General features: G+C 35.8%; 1 protein-coding gene across 1 annotated transcript in view; it reads left to right on the top strand.

Moving 5' to 3' along the window:
- The first annotated feature begins 2,084 nt into the window (after positions 1-2,084).
- The window catches only part of LOC106724875 (triadin-like), a 96,614-nt gene continuing 80,371 nt past the window's right edge, over positions 2,085-18,327 (top strand). Inside the window, exons 1-6 of the mRNA XM_014533917.1 lie at positions 2,085-2,088; positions 5,220-5,249; positions 7,831-7,863; positions 7,986-8,012; positions 10,264-10,290; positions 12,941-12,988. Of these exons, the coding sequence (XP_014389403.1) occupies positions 2,085-2,088; positions 5,220-5,249; positions 7,831-7,863; positions 7,986-8,012; positions 10,264-10,290; positions 12,941-12,988 (169 nt within the window). The remainder of the gene's footprint in view (positions 2,089-5,219; positions 5,250-7,830; positions 7,864-7,985; positions 8,013-10,263; positions 10,291-12,940; positions 12,989-18,327) is intronic.

Raw genomic sequence — 18,327 nt, 5'->3', positions numbered from 1 at the left:
ACTATCTATTTAAAATATTCAGTGACTTCACACTAACCACAGAAGATAGTCTAAAGGATTTAACCTGAAATTCAAATCCCTATAGTCTGCTTCTTGACCTCCTGTCATGCCCACGCCTAGGCAAAGGCAAAGCTAAGGCCTGAATAGTTCCACGTGTAAAGATGCAGTGAGCCCTTCTGAGACTGAGGAAACCATGCTCAGCCAAAGCGAGAGTAGCCAAAGGTGCCAGATCTTCATAGTTCTTGTTCCACACACCACAAAGGCTGATACCTAAAGAAGAGAGGCTAGATAATGCAACACGAATCAGGAACCCTTCACTGCTGAGGAGGCAGTTCCATACTACAGCCAAGTGGTTTTAAGGTCTGCAGCTCTGTTACAAAAAGATCTAGGAAGGAGAACCCAGGAGGCGATGAGAAGAAAACTCTCATGACAGCCTCCCAGGAGAGATAGGGAGGCATGTGGGGGATGGCCTCACAGCAGCTCCTCACAGCATCCTCCCCGTCCCCCAATCCTCTTATGTTCCAGAAGGATCACAAGCTACCTGTCAAGACTCAATTTAGCTGTGATTCAACCTTTGCCTGCTTGTCCTATATGGATTATGTGCAAGACCATCACAGCACCATGGAGGAGCCTTTTGCCCTATATTCCCATCCAATTTCTTCCTTTATGTATCATACTAGTGCCCCGGTGCACAGATTCATGCACATTGAAAGGATATTAATTAGAAGGTGGCCGGCGGGGTGGGACTGGGTGAGATGGGCCAGACACACCCTGGAGCCAACCTTCTGTGGTTGCTCCCCAGCCAGCAGCACCTGGGGTGGTGCTGCAGCTCGAAGGGCATCTGCGGAGTGAGCAGGGGTCCCTCTGGCCGGTGAAGACCCTCGTCCTGGCCTGCAGGGATCTGGGTTATACCGGCTCTCCGACATCCCTCGAGGGGTCCTGGATTGCAAGAGGGCGGTTCTTGGGTGACACACACTGGAATCGGGCCCCCTCCTCTCTGGTTCTGGGGTGCATCACCAGAGAACTGCTGCTGCCAAGTCACTGCAGCTCGGCAGCTCCTGCGCTGAGTGTCTGCCCCCTGGTGGTCAGTGTGCTTCATAGCTACTGGTTAGAGCGTTTGCCCCCTCGTAGTCATTGTGCATCATAGCTACCGGTTGGACGGTCAGACAGTCACTTAGTCTTTTATATATATAGATACTTCATCTATTCTAAGCCACTCTCAATTTTACACATAAAATGTGCTAGCTTGCCTTTGTTTCTGCTATTATCATAACAGAGCTTACCCTTTCCTTTTCTTCTATAAATATGCAATGTTTTCAGGGTCCAAAACAAATTCTCCTTCTTCTAAGACTTCTGTCTGACCCTCCCAATTACATATACTTTCTCTTTCATTTATAATCTCCCATCAGAGTTTATCTATAACTCCTACCATCACTCATGGTTTGCCACCCTGTACATCATATTACTTGTATTCATTTTCTTTCTATTCTGATTGACTTTAAGGCTTTTGACTAAAGGGACCATGTTTAATTCACTTTTATCCCCTACAGGGACTAAAATATTTCCTCACTTCACACATCACTCAACAAATATTCATTCTGTGAATGAAGCAATAATGTAGGACTCAAGATAAATATAATAGCCAGAGAATTATGAGTAGGCACTTAATTTTTCATATCCAGGCAAAGAAAATTCCTTTTTATTATTGGGAGTTATTATCCAGTGAGCATTTGAGGGCTAGAAAATTATAGTCAATTGTTGGCAATTTCATCTCTGATGTATTTAATCACTAGCTGCTATTTGGGTTGCACTAGCAGATCTCAGTAGATCTCATTCTGCTTCTTGATGAATTCCCACACAGGTTATCTTCTGAAAGATACAGCTCCATTGAGAACTAGCCAGATTAGATTTATTGTTTCCCATAACCAGAACAAGAGGAAGTAAAGTAAAATGCAAAACTTCATGTAAGAATTAGTCTCAAGTTCCAGGGCTTCAGAACTGGAGAAATCATGCTGAAAAACAATGCAAAATATCTGGTTTTGTAATTGAACACATATGTCAGTTGGGTAAGTTTCACAGAGTAGATGGGTACTTCATCACCAACATTATTAGACTACCAGAGAGTTATCTTTTCCCTTCAATGTCAATTGGTATTTCATTTCCTTCTGGCATCTCTTATGAAACATAATAGACCATACCTGGTACATTACTAAAGTTGAGTGAGTGATGGAATTGAACAGATTGCAAACACATCACTACTTTTGAATAACAGCTGCTACAGGCCTCAATGTTCTTAATAAAAGGCTCGTTCAGATTATTGGGCAGATGGTTTTTAGGGAGGTGTAGTCGCCACATAAGCCTTTATGATATTTTTAAGCTGTTTTGGCAGAGTGCTGAGAGGGCATAATGAAGTTTAATAGCATGAGTATTAAAGGCTGGTACTTATAGCTCTTAAGAGTCAGAATGTGATCTTTCAATTGCAAGCATTATATTTTTCGGTTACTTGAGTATTTTACTTTGTAAGTCTGCTGCTCTGTTGGCTCCAAAAGATGATTTTTTAATGACATCATTTTAAGTTAATTTAACTATGGTTTCCTGTTCTTACACGCAAATATAGTGAACTTTTTAAAGTTCTAGTCCGATAGATCATGGCTTGTTCATTTTTACATTTCAACTTCATGAAATATTTTTTTATCTCAATAAGTGTTACACTCTACCTGATCCTGAACTGCATATTATTTTTTCTTTCATTTTAGTACAATTGCTATTTAGTACAATATATTATCAATTCTTATTAGTAGGAAGAAAGAAAACAAATTTAAAACAACAGACATTTTATAGATATGCATATTGTATTTAGCTTTCCACATCTATCTCATGCCAGCTTCTAGTTGGAAAATGGGGTGTTTGGAAATAACCTTGCCCTAATCTGCCACATTTATCCCCTGTCTGTTTCAACATTATTCCCAAGTTTTATTTCAATTGTATTCCTGAATAACTATGGGCTCACCATGCTCTGCTTGTGTTTTCCATGTTGGCAGCATTCTGGGCTCAAAAGATACTCAGTGAGGATCACATGACCTGTTGGGCAGGCAGAAATCCTGCTCCACTATACTGGAGCTAAACACATTGAAAAGTCATGATGGCCATTGAACTATCCACTTCAGACTTTCAGCTGCTGTGCTATAGAAATCCATGTCTTTAAACAGAAGTAGGCACTATATATTGTTAATATATAGTTAGGTAAATGACAAAGATGATATTTATCATGTTCTTATATAAAATTATTTAATATGATATTTTTTCTATATGTTTAAAGTACTCACTTGATTAGAATAATTATTCATGAAGGAAATGAATGTGAAAGTGCTTACAAAGCACTTGTGTTTTAGATAGCAAATTTAACCCAATCCATTATAGTTTCTGATGAGAAACTTAATAGCGAGAAAAAGATTGATTTCTTTGTGGGGAAGGTGGTGAATATTAATAAAGTCTAGTCTAAAATTCGTTTACTTTTAGACATAATAGTGTTTAGAAATGTTTACTGAATAAATAAATGTTCTGTTCCAAGGACCTATCATTTTTAAAAATAAGGCTTGTTTGTTTTTTTCCTTATGTGAAACATATCCTTATTACAGAAAAATTAGAAATTCAGAAAGAAGTTGAAGAAACATCGTTTTAATGACAGTGTATTCTTTATAGTCCCCCTACTGTTTAATATTCCAAACATTTAGAGGTGTAAAAAGTGACATTAAAAAAGCATGGTGTAGCTCAGTGGTTGAGTATCAACCTATGAATCAGGAAGTCAGTTTGATTCCTGATTGGGGCATATGACCAGATTGGGAGCTCAATCCCCAGTAGGGGGCATACAGGAGGCAACCTATCAATGATTCTCAACATTGATGTTTCTGTCTCTCTCCCTCCCTCTCCGAAATCAAAGAGAGAGAGAGAGAGAGAGAGAGAGCGAGAGAGCGCTTGAGCGCTTTTAGGGGGAAATATAGAACTGTAAGTATTATATGAAAAGCATGCTCATTTTTATGGCTTTCTAGATTCTTTCCAAGTTGTTTTCCTAAAATGTGCTTTCAGCTTATAATTCTATGGAAGAAGGTTGATACTTTCATTATACTGCCACATTTTTCTACATAACAACTCAGTTGACCATCTAACAGTTTTTGTGAACAGACTCCCGCACATTGTCCTCTTCAAACATTTTAGGTCCATTACTTCTTTGTGGAAGTAAAATCATGCTATGAACCCATCTCACCATAAGGCACACAAATCCATTAACTTGCAAACTGTTAGTGGATGTCTACTGTTCTAGGTTCTAAGCCATACAATTGTCAACCAGAAAAGAGTTTATTTACCTTTTGCAAGTAGCAATTTGTGGTTCATTGTTATGATTCTAATTTCACTAATATTGGAGAATTTCAAAATTCAGTTACAGAAGAGGTAAAAGAAAGAACACAGAGTATAATAAATAAAATATTCTAAGCAAAAATCTGAGTTAACTTGCCTCCATCCTAAATTAAAGCTCAAAAGCCTCTTTATTTTAAAGTGATAGGAATGATAGTTTCATGGCCTATATTCTGGAAATAACGTATTTCTCAGATCTAAGTTGAATAACCAAAAGACTAAAAATAAAATAGATGTCTGCTGACCACTGAATACACTTTACTAAATAGCAGTTAATAAGTATAATGATGTGTTCATTAGTAACCCATAAGCTAAAATCCACCAGTTTCTTTTCCATTACAATTGGAATAATTAAATGTTTATATTGAAAATGTATTGATTATTCAAAGAGAGTACAACATATTTCACCTGGACTGCTTGAGATTGAACAAATGAAAAAAAAGTTGCAAACTAAAATCATGGACTCCAGCTAATTTTTATGGAAACAGATCATATATTGTTCAGATTGTCTTTCTATGAAAATATTATTAACTTCTTTTATAGATACAATGTAATGTCTATGCAAATTATATATGGCTATTTTTTCTTACTTTTTCATATTTTATACTTCAACAAGTTTCTCACTTCCTATCTCATTCTCAGACTCACCCTCTTAAAAATTTCTCTTTAAGCCCTAAATTCTAAAAATATGTAATCAATCCATTTTGTTGAAAATGATTTCAAGGTGAATGAACATTTTGTTGTGAGCTAATCAGTTGTTGATTGAACTTATCTGCTTTATCAATAATTTATCTTTGTGTTTTCAGATTCCAAGAAAACAAAAACATCTGCAGAAGGTATTGGAAATATTTTCCGATTCTGTCTTATATTTGATGAACCCCAATTAGCATTACTTTTTAAAGGATTAACATAGAAAAAAACCATACATATGGGAAAGAGGAGAGAGGAAAAATATTGAGGTTGAAAGAGAGAAAGAAAAAAAAACAAGAGTCGAGTCTTTTCTGATAATACTGCTCTGAGAAATATTTGGCAGTAATAAAAAAGAAAGACTGTATATGTTTTCCTTTCACAGTAATTGTTTTCAAAGACATATTTGCTTGACGAAAAAAATTTGAACAATGCTTAGTACCAAGCATTTATTTCACTGGAAAGTATAAATTCAATTAATCTTTGATACATCAGCATTAAATAGGAAACTAAATAGTTTCTTTGTGTTGAATAGAATCATAACTCATAGCAAGTATACCAGTTTCTTCTGTATTTATTCGTATGTGTTTTTGTGTTCACATGTATTTATGAAGACTGCAAGGTATAAATTATTTAAAGTGGTTAGACATTTGGTCCTAGGTTAATTCGTTGTCAAAGAGTATATTACAATCAAATTAAGGAAACACCTATAATAAGCAGCAATACCTCAGAGCAGCACTCACTGTGAAACTTAAGGGAAGAGGATGAGGGAGGGGTTGACAAAATTATAGTCGAACCAGTGTGTTGGAGAAGTAAACTTTATCTTTAATGTTTTTAAGAGCAATGTTTTCTTTCAACAGAACAACCCAAGGGAAAAAGTAAGGAAATGCATGAAGATGTGTGTGTGTGTTTTCTCTATACAACTACCCGCTGGCACATGAAGACTTGCAGTTTCCAGTCTCCCTTTTCTACATTTTGTGCATGTGAATTATTTGTTGTTGTTTTTTATCAAGATGAAAAAATACACAACCTGGGAGTGGGGAGGGTCAGTGTGAACTGCAAGGCATGTTATAGTCTTAGAGTTCTTTTTTAAACTCATGTAATCATCTAATAATATTATCCATAGCCTCCTAACCTAAAATACAACTGTATCCATTAACCAAAACTGTGGGTGTAATTTAGTCTTGATAATCTGGTTAGTTCTGTCCTTAGCAAAGCCTGAGTAGTAATTCTTTTACAGACCAGTTTTACAACTTCTCTTCTATTTCTTTCTTTCTTGTAATCCAAAATACCTTGGCATGTTCCCATGATATCTAACATTTTGTCCATAGCATGAATTTTCCTCCTACAAGTGCTCCTCTGGGCTCTGTGGAATACCTTTGCTTAGGATCCATATCTTAGGCAGCACCTGCAGTTGCTTTAACACACAGTACTAAAGCTATTTGCTAACAATTCAGTAAATCCTTGAGGTCATGTCCTTTGCAGACATATACTCTCCTCTAAAGAAAATAGGTCATAATTAAGAAATAGAAATAAAGATCCTTACCTTAACCATATTCAATTAGCATTAGAAATCAGAGGTTTTAAAGATCCCAATAATATTAAAATCATGTTTTAAAATGCACACCAAATTTAAAAAATATATATGCATGACTTGGTCCTGCAAAAAGGTCAGGATGCTGAGAATGTCTCTGTCATAAAAATGCTCTAAAATATCCTGTGGAGAGAATCATGAAATTATACTACAGCTCAGCCAGGGGGAGCAGTCTGCCTATGAAGAAGGTTGTGATTTATGAGTGTGCAAAGCAGCTGAGGAGCACTGGCACAGGAATACAGAAACCACTCTATAAACCATTGCACCGAGAGGAAAATGAGAAATAACTGGAGATTTAAAAAATGGTATTAAATTATCCATATATATTTTTATATATGCAAAATATATGTAGGGTTATATATATATTTCTTAAAGTCCGCACTTCATCGCAGTCTATATGATTTAAAATTTCCCGCAGATTTGCTGAGGATCCTTGGCCATCTTCATTCAGGGCATTGATGTAGTTAATAAATAGAGAAGCCTTCTTAGAAGCTCATTTACATCTCAACTGCTTTCCTCTTTGGAAAGATCTGTGGATTTTGAATTGGGCAGTAGTAAGGGAAAGAAAAAGATTTGTCCTCTAAACAACTATTGATTCTTTTCAAATGAATATATTTGTTCTGGTTTATCATCAAAACATGTTTTTATTGTTATTGTTGCATTTTTTAATTTGTTTGATCTAGGGTGTTGTTGTTTTTTTTTTTGTCTTTAAGATTACTTCATTCAGTTATACATCTCCAACCCTATATTCTTATTTTGTTCCTACTTTTCTAGTTAACACAGCTTAAGAGGCTGTATTTTGTCTTAGCTTAAAATAAATCATGGTAGGGGGCACAGGGTGAGGAGCACATGAGACCTTCCTGTACATATTTTTGTAAATTCCTGTGACTTATAATTTTTTCAAAAAACAAAAGAAAGAAAAGACTCAAATATAGTTCCATGCTGTTCTGTGACAGAACTCTGTGAAGGGAAGTAGAAGGACATACTTGTTCTGAATATATAATATTAGTTTTTTTAGAGCAGTTATTACTTGCCACAGTCCTGCATTAGCACATACATGTTTCTTTGTGTTAAGACAATTAAGTTTGGATGCACAAAATTGGAATAATAATAATAATGATAATAATATGTTTCAGAACAGGAAAAGAAAGAAAAACATACAGAACCAGGTAACTATTTTTAATTGCCTCTATCTTCTTAATTTCAAGATATGATTTAATTTGCCATCACATACTGAATTGTGATCTAATAACATGAAATGTTGACTTTTTTCTTGTCTTGTTTGATACAGCAAAGCCACCAAAGAAGGAACATTCAGGTGAGTCAGGCCAGTGTTGCTGGGTTCTTTCTACCAGATGCCCAGTGTTTATTAATGCTGCAGCTCAGAGGGCAGTGAGGGCCATGACAGGAACGGACAGGAAATTCTTCTCTCACTCCCCCTAGCCCCATCCCAACTTCTTCACTTAGAGATAACACTACTAAAGTTTTAGACATTGAAAGACAAATATTACGTGACACTCCTGCTGCTCAATGTATGCTATGAACCAGCAGCACCAGAACCATCTGAAACCTTGCAAGCAAAGCAGAATCTCTGGTCCCACTCCAGGCTACTGAATTAGAATCTGTGACCTCCTAAGATCCCCAGTGTCTGAGAAGCACTGTTTTACAGTTTAGTGTAAAAAAAAAAAATTAAAAACAAAATAAGATCAAATGCTGTCTGTAATTGTGTCTGGTATTGCTTTGCTTTTAAAATATGAAATATTGAGCCCAACCGGTGTAGCTCAGTGGTTGAGCATCGACCTATGAACCAGGAGGTCACAGTTCAATTCCCAGTCAGGGCACATGCCCGGGTTGCAGGCTCGATCCCCAATGTAGGGCGTGCAGGAAGCAGCTTATCAATGACTCTCTCTCATCATTGATGTTTCTATCTATCTCCTTCTCCCTTCCTTTCTGAAATAAATAAAAATATTTTTAAAAAAATATATGAAATATTTCATTTAAGCAAATATTCTCTCCCTATTCCAAATGCTTAAGTACTCTGGCATTTCAATGAGAGTAGAGTCAATTTTTTCCCTCGATGTATTTATAGTCTAATAGTGAAAAATTGAATTGGGAATCAGACAACCAAAAAATAAACATAAAACAAACAAAAACTAAAAATGTAATTAGTATAGATATTAAATGGTTTTCTAAAAAGTTCTAGCATTGAACTTGCCCTACTAGTGGTTTCAGATGAAAATAAATGCAAATTTCTGAAATTTTTTATTGACCTCATTTTATAACATAATCTGTTGATTTTGCCTGGCACACTTCTACTCAAGGAACTTCATTGATTTTTCTTGTGTGTCTACTAGTCACTCCTGCTATTTTATTGTATTTCAATTAAAATAGCATTTACTTAATATTATGTAAATAACCATGCAAATATAGCTTTACCATATTCTTACCTGTTCCATAGACCACAAACTGCCACAGGTCTGAAATCATATTTCTAAATCTTCTTCCAACTTTATAATATTCCTCAGACAACCCAAATCCATTTATGTGTCTCTCCAACTAGTTCGCATAGTATCATTTTCTTTCTTTTATAAAAGCACTTAATATACTGATATAATCATATTACCTTTTCTTTTTTTCACTTTAAATAATCATAATTTAGAGGTTAAGGATTGCCTTTTATATCTCAATTCCCAGAGTGCTCATTCTGAAGTCAGCATATGGTGGGCACTTGATAATGGTTGATTGAATGGAAAGAGAAATATCAAGTAGGTTAAGAACATTTATTTTAAGCATTTAAATATGAGTGACTTTCAAATAATTTACCATATGAAATAATCGCACATTTAACCACTTCATGTTAACATTGCTGTTACTTATCCTTTCAAAAGGATTTTTTTTTGTTTATCTCACAGAAAACAGACTATTTGGTCATGGGTAACATTTCCACAAGTGGGCCATTACACATATTCTCACTTATTCATATACGCAGAAAACTAAAACAAAGCAACAACCCAGAAGCATAGAGACGCAACAGAATGACTATGAGTGTAATCAGTTTCAAGAGTTTTAATAGCTAAACATTATTGTCTAGTACTGAACCTGACAAAATACAATAATTTAAATTCCTTAAAACCATTATCTGCTCAGTCTAGGGATTCATGATAATGTAGAAGCTTAACAATAATTAACTTTATTTTAAAATTTTAAACCATTGGATAATTTATCAATTCACTTCATTTTTTATACCATTTTATAGACTTCAAGAAAAATGAATTGGCTTGTATATGAAAACAATAAGATTCTTAGATATTTTAGAATGGAAAACAGAATGAATAAGTTAGGAATGAGCATTCTATGTTGGGAGAAGGTATACGAATATGAAAAAAGAATTATGGTCTATGGCATATATTTAAATAAAGTACATCAAAAGAAATGGCACAGTGTTGCATTTTCTCCTCCTCAAATCTATTTTTATTAGCTTCCATTTAAAAAATGAAAATAACCTTAAAAATATGTTAGAGACAAGTAGATGTGTAATTAATTTAGACATTATTTCTTGTCTTTATCAGCTCCAAGTGAAAAAGAAGTAAAAGCAAGTATGTTGAATAAAACATTAAAAAATAAGCTTATTTCAGCAGCTTACTCACTTAAGTTTTCTGTTATAGACAATGCTAATGCTGATTTTTAAAGCTGGCTTACCAAATATATTTTGCTATGTTCACCTAATTTGTCGCAATAACATGCATAGTTAACCTTATATTTTCTGTGAGTTCATTCTTATTAAAATTTCTCTATAGATTTTCATTTGTAAATGTTAATTTGTCCAGATCATAATCCCTTTTTGAGTTTTTTGTATTTTAGTTTCCCCTTCTGCAGAATGTTAATTGATTTCTTCAGCTTCTTAAACACATCAGACTTAATATTTCTAATGATTAATCACTTGGTCAAACCAGTAGGCAACATAATTTGTCTACCAGTGAAGTCATTTTGTCTTTAATAAAATGAGGCCCCCCAAATTTTATTAATTACTACTGTTGTAATGTCATAGTTTTCCTTTTAACGTCTGTATCCTCGCATTGTAAATATTGACTGATAACTATAATATACTGTGGCATCTGCTTCAATCGTAGCAAATACTCTTAGAGAGAAATGCTAATTATTTTGTCAGTATTTCTTAATTCAATATAGTACCTAACAGACTGTCATTAATAAAAATTATTTTGGCATAATTGCATGTATTTAATTTTAGAAAAATATACTTTTAGATTCTCTAAGCTTTTTGTATAGGAATTTATGGCTAAACCTGTATTGTACATAATGTATTAATATTTTTTCTTTTCAGTTAGAGCTCCTTCAGTATTAAAAAAGTACTGATACATAAAACAAATTCATTTTTTTATTTAGTGCTGGGTTTTTGAGATAGTATATAATTTATGAATCTATCAGAGAAAATTTGAAAATATTATGTTGAGTAACTTATTGAAAATGTTTTTGAAAAATTACACATGGAAGTGTTCATATAGTCATAGTAGACTTTAAAAGAGAAGGTTTACATGAATTTTAAATTCCATTTATATTCCATAAAAAAATTTAGTTAATATAAATCTGATTGGAACTTTATATTATGAAGTCTTTAGGATACTAATACTTGGTCTGTAGAAATGCATTACCAGAAATATATATAAAACAAAACTGATAACTTTGCAATATTAGTAGAAAACCTTAGATTGATGATTACTCTGAAATGAACATTTTCTTCATAAAAAAAACATAACATGTAGATTAAAATATTCATTTGCAATAAAAAAAACCCTTATAAGTTCTGCTATCTACAAAACACATTATCAAATCAACTTTTGAAGAGATCAGCATTGTTTCCACAAAATTAGGTTGCCAAATCATCTTCAACCCAATATAAAAGTTGCAAAAGAATTCATATTCAATTCCTTATATTGTTGAGAGATTTGGACTTTACATGGGTATATCTCTCAAGAAAAAAATTCATTAGGGATAATTCATAATTGTTTAAATTCTCTACTAACAATGTAATCAGCCATTTCCCCTCTGGGAAAAAACATTTTTTTGACCTTAAAACCATACAATGTAATTTTTATTTTTACATGCTACTATATGCAATAGGTTGTGTGTAAAGTTAATGCCTAAGGTAAAAATTGTGTATCATTACAAATACTTTTAAAATTTCTTAAATCACCCATATATTATGGTGTACATAGTTTTGCATATATAACTTTAACATTTGGGATATTAATTTACATGACCTTAAATTATGAGAACAATTGAGAAAGTATGATGCATAGTTTAGTGAACAGGAAGTGTGTATGTGATGTGATTCCATGGTATTGAATTTTAAAAGATAGATAAGATTGACTGGGTTAGAGCAAGTCCATGGAAAGAGTAAAAGGTGATATATTATTAGCACTCACTTAAATGGAATAGCTAGAATGGTGATTGAGTTTGTGGTGTGAAATTGTTTAGGTCCTGAGGAAGCCAAAATCAGTACAGGGAAAATACTGAAGGACACAGACAAGCTGGAGATCTATATCTTAGTTTCCTGTGGATGACAGAAAACTTCAACTTTAATTAGTCTTGATTTGAGGTCCAACATTTTGTACTGGGACCAGCATTTTAGATTATGTCTTAAAGGCAGCTCTCCTATCTTCCACACTAGATATTCAGAGAAACTCCAAGAAAGTATTTTGGCCTTTTTGATTCTATTTTTTCTCTCGCTCAAAGCAATCAATATTCAAATAAAATTTGTGTTATATTATGGCTGATCTCTTATAATGCAAAGCTAATTGATTGATGTCAAATACTTCTTGATATACCATACTTAAAGGCCAAAAAAGAAGGCCTTTTAAGTCCTCTTTCCTCTAACTCATATCATTTTAGATTTAATTATAAACTAATAAATTAGTATTCCAGTGTATTTTGTGGAATAAGCTACCTGCTTTTATGGTCACTACTTATAAAAGCTAAAATTTTGATATTGCATTGTGAAATCCTGGAAGAGAGTGTCTGTATTGCTACTTAAAGAAGTTCACTACCATAGTTTATAAAAATACACCTGCTTTATAGTTTGACCTTCTCTGCTGCTTGATTTGCTCTAAGGTGCCACATATATTTTATCTTTTGGACAGTTTAGTCTTGTCTGACTTACAATACTATCGATATCCACCTGGCATCTCTGATACTTATTTTTCATTCTTTACCATCTGAATTTTGCAGAAATTGATCGAGCCAAGGAAGAGGCTGGAGCTGCCTCCACTAAAAAAGGTAAATGCAACTTAAAGAAAAAGGTGTCATGACTAAAACTTATTTCTGCACAGGTTTCTAAACGTTTCATTTAGTGCTTATTAAAGAGTTCTATTTATTGATTTCACTATTTTTTGATATGGAAACAAATTCACTTTGCATAAGATTTATAGTGTCTATATTAACAAGGTCTTGCCTTCAGTGTTCTGATGCCAATAGTTTCATTCCTTGGGGCCATAAACTAAAACTAGTAATTGCAGTTCAATTTCATGTTCGTTTCTGAAAAATTGAAGAAATATAGCTGTTCAAGTTCAAAGGGTTCCCAATCGCCTGGAGAGAGCATTCAACTACAAAATACTGCCCGAGGTGGTTAGAGCTCAAACAAATGAAACTTTGACTAGGAGAACTTACATGAACAATGGACATTTGGGGGAAGAATAATATCATATTTTAAAATGTGTTCCTTGGAATGCTCACTTGGAAACACTTTGCTTTAAGAAACATATTGGAAAGTTTGGAATTTAAGTTTTCAAAGTTATTTCTCTTGTCAGTGTCCCTTCTCATTTCCCATTAGGTTGAGGCTTCTGTCCCTACTGTGTCATTAATGCTTTTACTAATGGGGATGACATTATCATTACTAAACCAGTAAGACCATTTAGCCCTCACATTACTAGATTTTTCAGTTGCACTTACCATTTTGTTTCTTCTCTCACTTTTGGGTTATCATGCCAACATAGTCTCCGAGTTCTCCTAATATTCTCTGATATTTATTTCTGACTTCTTTCTGTTTTGCCTTTTTCTACACCTTAATCATTGATGCTCCCAGATTCCATTATTAATCCTCTGAATTTCTCATTCTACAACCTCTCTTTGTGAAATATGTCCACTCTCAAGGTTGAAACTCTGTTCCCAATTCTATGTTGTCATTTAGGACTTCATGAAAATGCTTTTCCCAGAAAATTTCAGCCTTGTATGTTCAAATGCATAATAAACAGCTTTAAATTCAACCTTTTAAAAAATATATTTTATTGATTTTAGAGAGGGAGAGACAGATAAAAACATCAACGATGAGAGAGAATCACTGATCAGCCACCACCCTCATGCCCCCCTCCCACTGGGGACTGAGCCCCCAACCAGGGCATGTGCCCTGACCAAGAATCGATCCATGACCTCCTGTTCATAGGTCAATGCTCAACCACTGAGCAACACCAACCGGGAAAATTCAACCTTTCTTAACCTAAACTCCTCATTTTATTTTTCCATCACCATTAATCCCCTCTATGCCCTGTTCCACTTCCACCCAATCCCCTCCCCCTCCCTTAATCTGCTGCCCATCTCCATGAGCTCTCTCTCTTTTCCTTCCTCTTTCCTTTCCTTTCCTTTCCTTTTCTTTCTCCTTTCTTTCTTTCTTTCTTTCTTTCTTTCTTTCTTCTCTCTCTCTTTCTTTCTTCCTTTCTTTCTTTCTTTCTTTCTTTCTTTCTTTCTTTCTTTCTTTCTTTCTTTCTTTCTTTCTTTCTTTCTTTCTTTTTTTCCTCAATCCCTTCACTGTCTGCCTTCTCTCTATCTATGAATCTATCTCTATTTTGCTTGGTAGTTCAGTTAATTCATTCAATTCCACATATGAGTGAAAACATATGGTACTTGTCTTTCTCTGACTGGCTTATTTCACTTAGCATAATGCTCTCCAGTAAATGAGTGGATAAACTAATTTTCTTTTCTCAATTTGCAACTCTTTATCACTGGTGAAACCACAATCCATTCTCCACCTTACTAGAAATCTGGGGGCAACTGAGTTTTCTTTTTTTTTTTTCCTTCACTTAATATTCAAAGAATCTTCAAGTTCTGCTGATTTTATTCCCTAAATATTTCTTGAATATATTTCCTCCTATTCATAGCCATGCCTTTAATCTGAATTCAAATCTTCATTGTCTTATGTTTAACCATTATAACAATCTCACCACTTTCCTCATCTCCTTATTTTTATTTCAGTAATATTCATCTTACCAGAACTCCCAGTACAGTAAAAATAAATTATCAAAGTCTTAAAACAGAATAAACCACTCTTAATTTAAAACTCTCTCCCTAGCTGGTTTGGCTCAGTAGATAGAGCGTTGGTATACAGACTGAAGGGTTCCAGGTTCAATTCCAGTCAAGGGCACATGCCAGGTTGCGGGCTCGATTCCCAGTAGGAGGCGTGCAGGAGGCAGCCAATCAATGATTATCTCTCTTCATTGATGTTTCTATCTCTTTCTCCTTCTCCCTTTCTCTCCCAAATCAATAAAAAATATGTAAAAAAAGAGAGAAATAAAAACATAAACAACAAAAACTCTCTTTTCCACAATTGTCCATAAAATTAAGTCCAAGCTTGTTAAAACGATGTAAAAGTCTCCCAAGATCTGGTTCTTATATCACTTTCAAACTTCATCTTATGGAGCAGGACTTGCTTCAGTGGGGCTTTAGTGCTCACTGAGTCTGCCCCTTGAGTGTGTTGCTTATGGATGTGAAGAGTTGTAATCTGGTATGGTCTGACACTGGCCACTGGGGACACTGGCTCTTGGGGCTCTAGGGAGGTGTAAAGTCAGCCACTGCCTGGGGCCACCCAGCAGGAGCTACAGAGAGATCTGCAGATTCCTCCTCTTTGTATTGGGTTTGGAAGTGCCCAGACTAGGCCAAGCTGTGAAGCAAGGTAGGCTGGTGCTGGTGCAGGTCTTGGGCATTTTATTGATAGGTTTGGGGCTCCCTGGCCCAGCTGCAGCTTGTTTGACAGGATTTTAGCCTGAGCAAGGACAGATCATTCATATGCAAAAGCCGCTGTGCACAGCTTGGGTGGGGTTGTAAATTGGGTGGGGCGGGGTCTCAGGAAATCACCAGGGTGGAGCAAACAGCAATGGCTGCCAGTCAGCCCTGCACTGGGGAGGTCCCAGCATGGGAATAATGCCCACTGCTAGAACCTCTGTCTGGAAGAAAGCCGCCCCCAAGTTCCTGCCCCATGCCAGACAGAGCCTCACCCTGGTGCTGGAGTTCAGAAGAAGCTGGAGCTTGTAGGTTTAGTTCTGGTGCCAGCCCTTTAAGAGGAGCAGCTGGGTCTCCAGCAGCCTGTGTATCACTGAGCCCCAGTCCGCACTGATTTTTACAGGCCGTAGTTCTTACTGCTGTAGGGACTTCTTTTCCCAACTCTGGGACCCTGGGCTGGAGGTGTATGGTGTGGAGCTGGGAAGCATTGCTCCTCCCAGGTGGCCTCTGCTAAAACCATCTCCCTCCTGATTAAAAAAGCAGCCATGTGGGTGCTGGGCCAGCCCATTCTGCACCTCCACACCTCCTGCCAGTCTCAGTGTGCTTTCTTCTTTACCTCTCTAGTTGTAGGATTTCCATTCAGCCAGCTTTCCGGTGATTCTGGCTGATGGTCGTTCTGTATTTTAGCTGTAATTTTGATGTAGTTGTGGGAGGCAGGAGTACAGGCATTTGCCTATGCCACCATATTGGTTCTCTCCATTACTTTTTTGAAAACATTTTTTCAATAAATTTGAAAATTTTTAATTAAACTGATATTTTGAATCCATAATTATAATTCTTCTCCAAGGAAAATTTTAACCAGATGGCTTCAGTGGTGAATTCTTTCAAACATTTAAGGAAATATTAACAATCTTCACCAAACCTTCCAGATATAGAAAATAAGGAACATTTACTCATTTTAACCTTAATATCAAAACCTAACAGGAGCTGAAAAAGAAACAAAATATAAAGACTAACTTCTCTTGTGAATATGAAGGCATAGACTTGAGCAGATCAAGTCTGATAATATATGTGCAAGATAAAATGCAAACAAATTTGTTTTATTTTAGGAATGCAATTTATTTATTATTTTTTAAAATATTTTTTTATTGATTTCAGAGAGGAAGGTAGAGGGAGAGAGAGAAATATCAATGATGAGAATCATTGATTGGTTGCCTCCTGCATGCCCCACACTGAGGATTGAGCCTGTAACCCGTGCATGTGCCCTGATTGGGAATTGAACCATGACCTCCTGGTTCACATGTTGATGCTCAACCACTGAGCCATGCTGGCCAGGCTTCAGGAATTAACCAGAATAAATCAATGTAATTAACCAGAATAATAAAATCACAGGAATAAATAAATGCATCATAATAGATGCATTTGATATAATTCATCACTAGAGTAGAAAGAAGCTTCCTTAATCTGTTAAGATATATTAAAAAAAAAAAAACATTAACAAATATCATAGCCACTAGAGACAAGTGGAAAGGTTTTCTTCTAAGAATTAGAACAAGACAAAGGTGTATGCTATCACCACTATTACAAATTGTACTGGCTATTGCAGCAGTGCAATAAGATGAGAAGAAGAAATAATAGGTATAAGAATAGAAAAGTAAGAATAAAACTCATTACTCACAGATGAAATTATCTACTTGAAAAATTCAAAAGAATGTGCAGATGAACTATTATAATTAATGAGTGATTTTAACAAGTTTTCTGTAAAAAGCAATTCTCTATCTATCTGGTTCTTCATATTAAATTTTTGAAAAGATCATGGCCACTTACACTGTAGACATCTTTTATTGTTCTGATTGTTTCTTCAGAATGCTATTTAAAATGTTCTGTATATCCTATGTTTGATTAAGAAAGCTAAATCTTTGGCTTAGCTGGATTCCAGTTGTTTTGTCAAGAATATTTCAGAGGTTATACTATATACAACAAAGTTCATTTCATTAGGAAGCAAATAGTATGTCCTATTATGAATAAACTAGAGGCCCAGTACACGAAATTCATGCACAAGGGTGAGGGGGGGTCCCTCCACCCGGCCTGCACTCTCTTGCAATCCGGGACCCCTCGGGGGATGTCTGACTGCCAGTTTAAGCCTGATCTTGTAGGGATCCCTATGGGATCGGGCCTAAACTGGCAGTCGGACATCCCTTTTGCAATCCGAGACCGCTGGCTCCTAACCGCTCTCCTGCCTGCCTGCCTGCCTGATCACCCCTAACCACCTCTGCCTCAGCCCCCGCTGCCGCAGCTTCATCCAGAAGGACGTCCAGAATGACGTCTGGAAGGTCGTTTGGCTGTCCGGTCTAATTAGCATATTACGCTTTTATTATTATAGACTAGTGGCCCGGTGCACGAAATTCGTGCACAGGGGAGGGTGTGTTCCTCAGTCTGGCTTGCACTCTCTCCAATTTGGGACCCCTTGAAAAATGTCCTGCCAGTTTACAGGGATCGGGCCTAAATCAGCAGTCGAACATCCCTCTCGTAATCCAGGACTGTTGACTCCTAACAGCTCACCTGCCTGCCTGCCTGCCTCTAACCACTCCGCCTGCCCGCCTGCTTCCCCCCAAATGCCCCCCCGC

This window comes from Myotis brandtii, unplaced genomic scaffold (assembly GCF_000412655.1).
Source record: "Myotis brandtii unplaced genomic scaffold, ASM41265v1 scaffold123, whole genome shotgun sequence".
In the NCBI taxonomy this organism is placed as follows: Eukaryota; Metazoa; Chordata; class Mammalia; order Chiroptera; family Vespertilionidae; genus Myotis; species Myotis brandtii.
The sequence above is the reverse complement of the archived record's forward strand: the minus strand, read 5'-3'. Positions and strand labels throughout refer to the sequence as shown.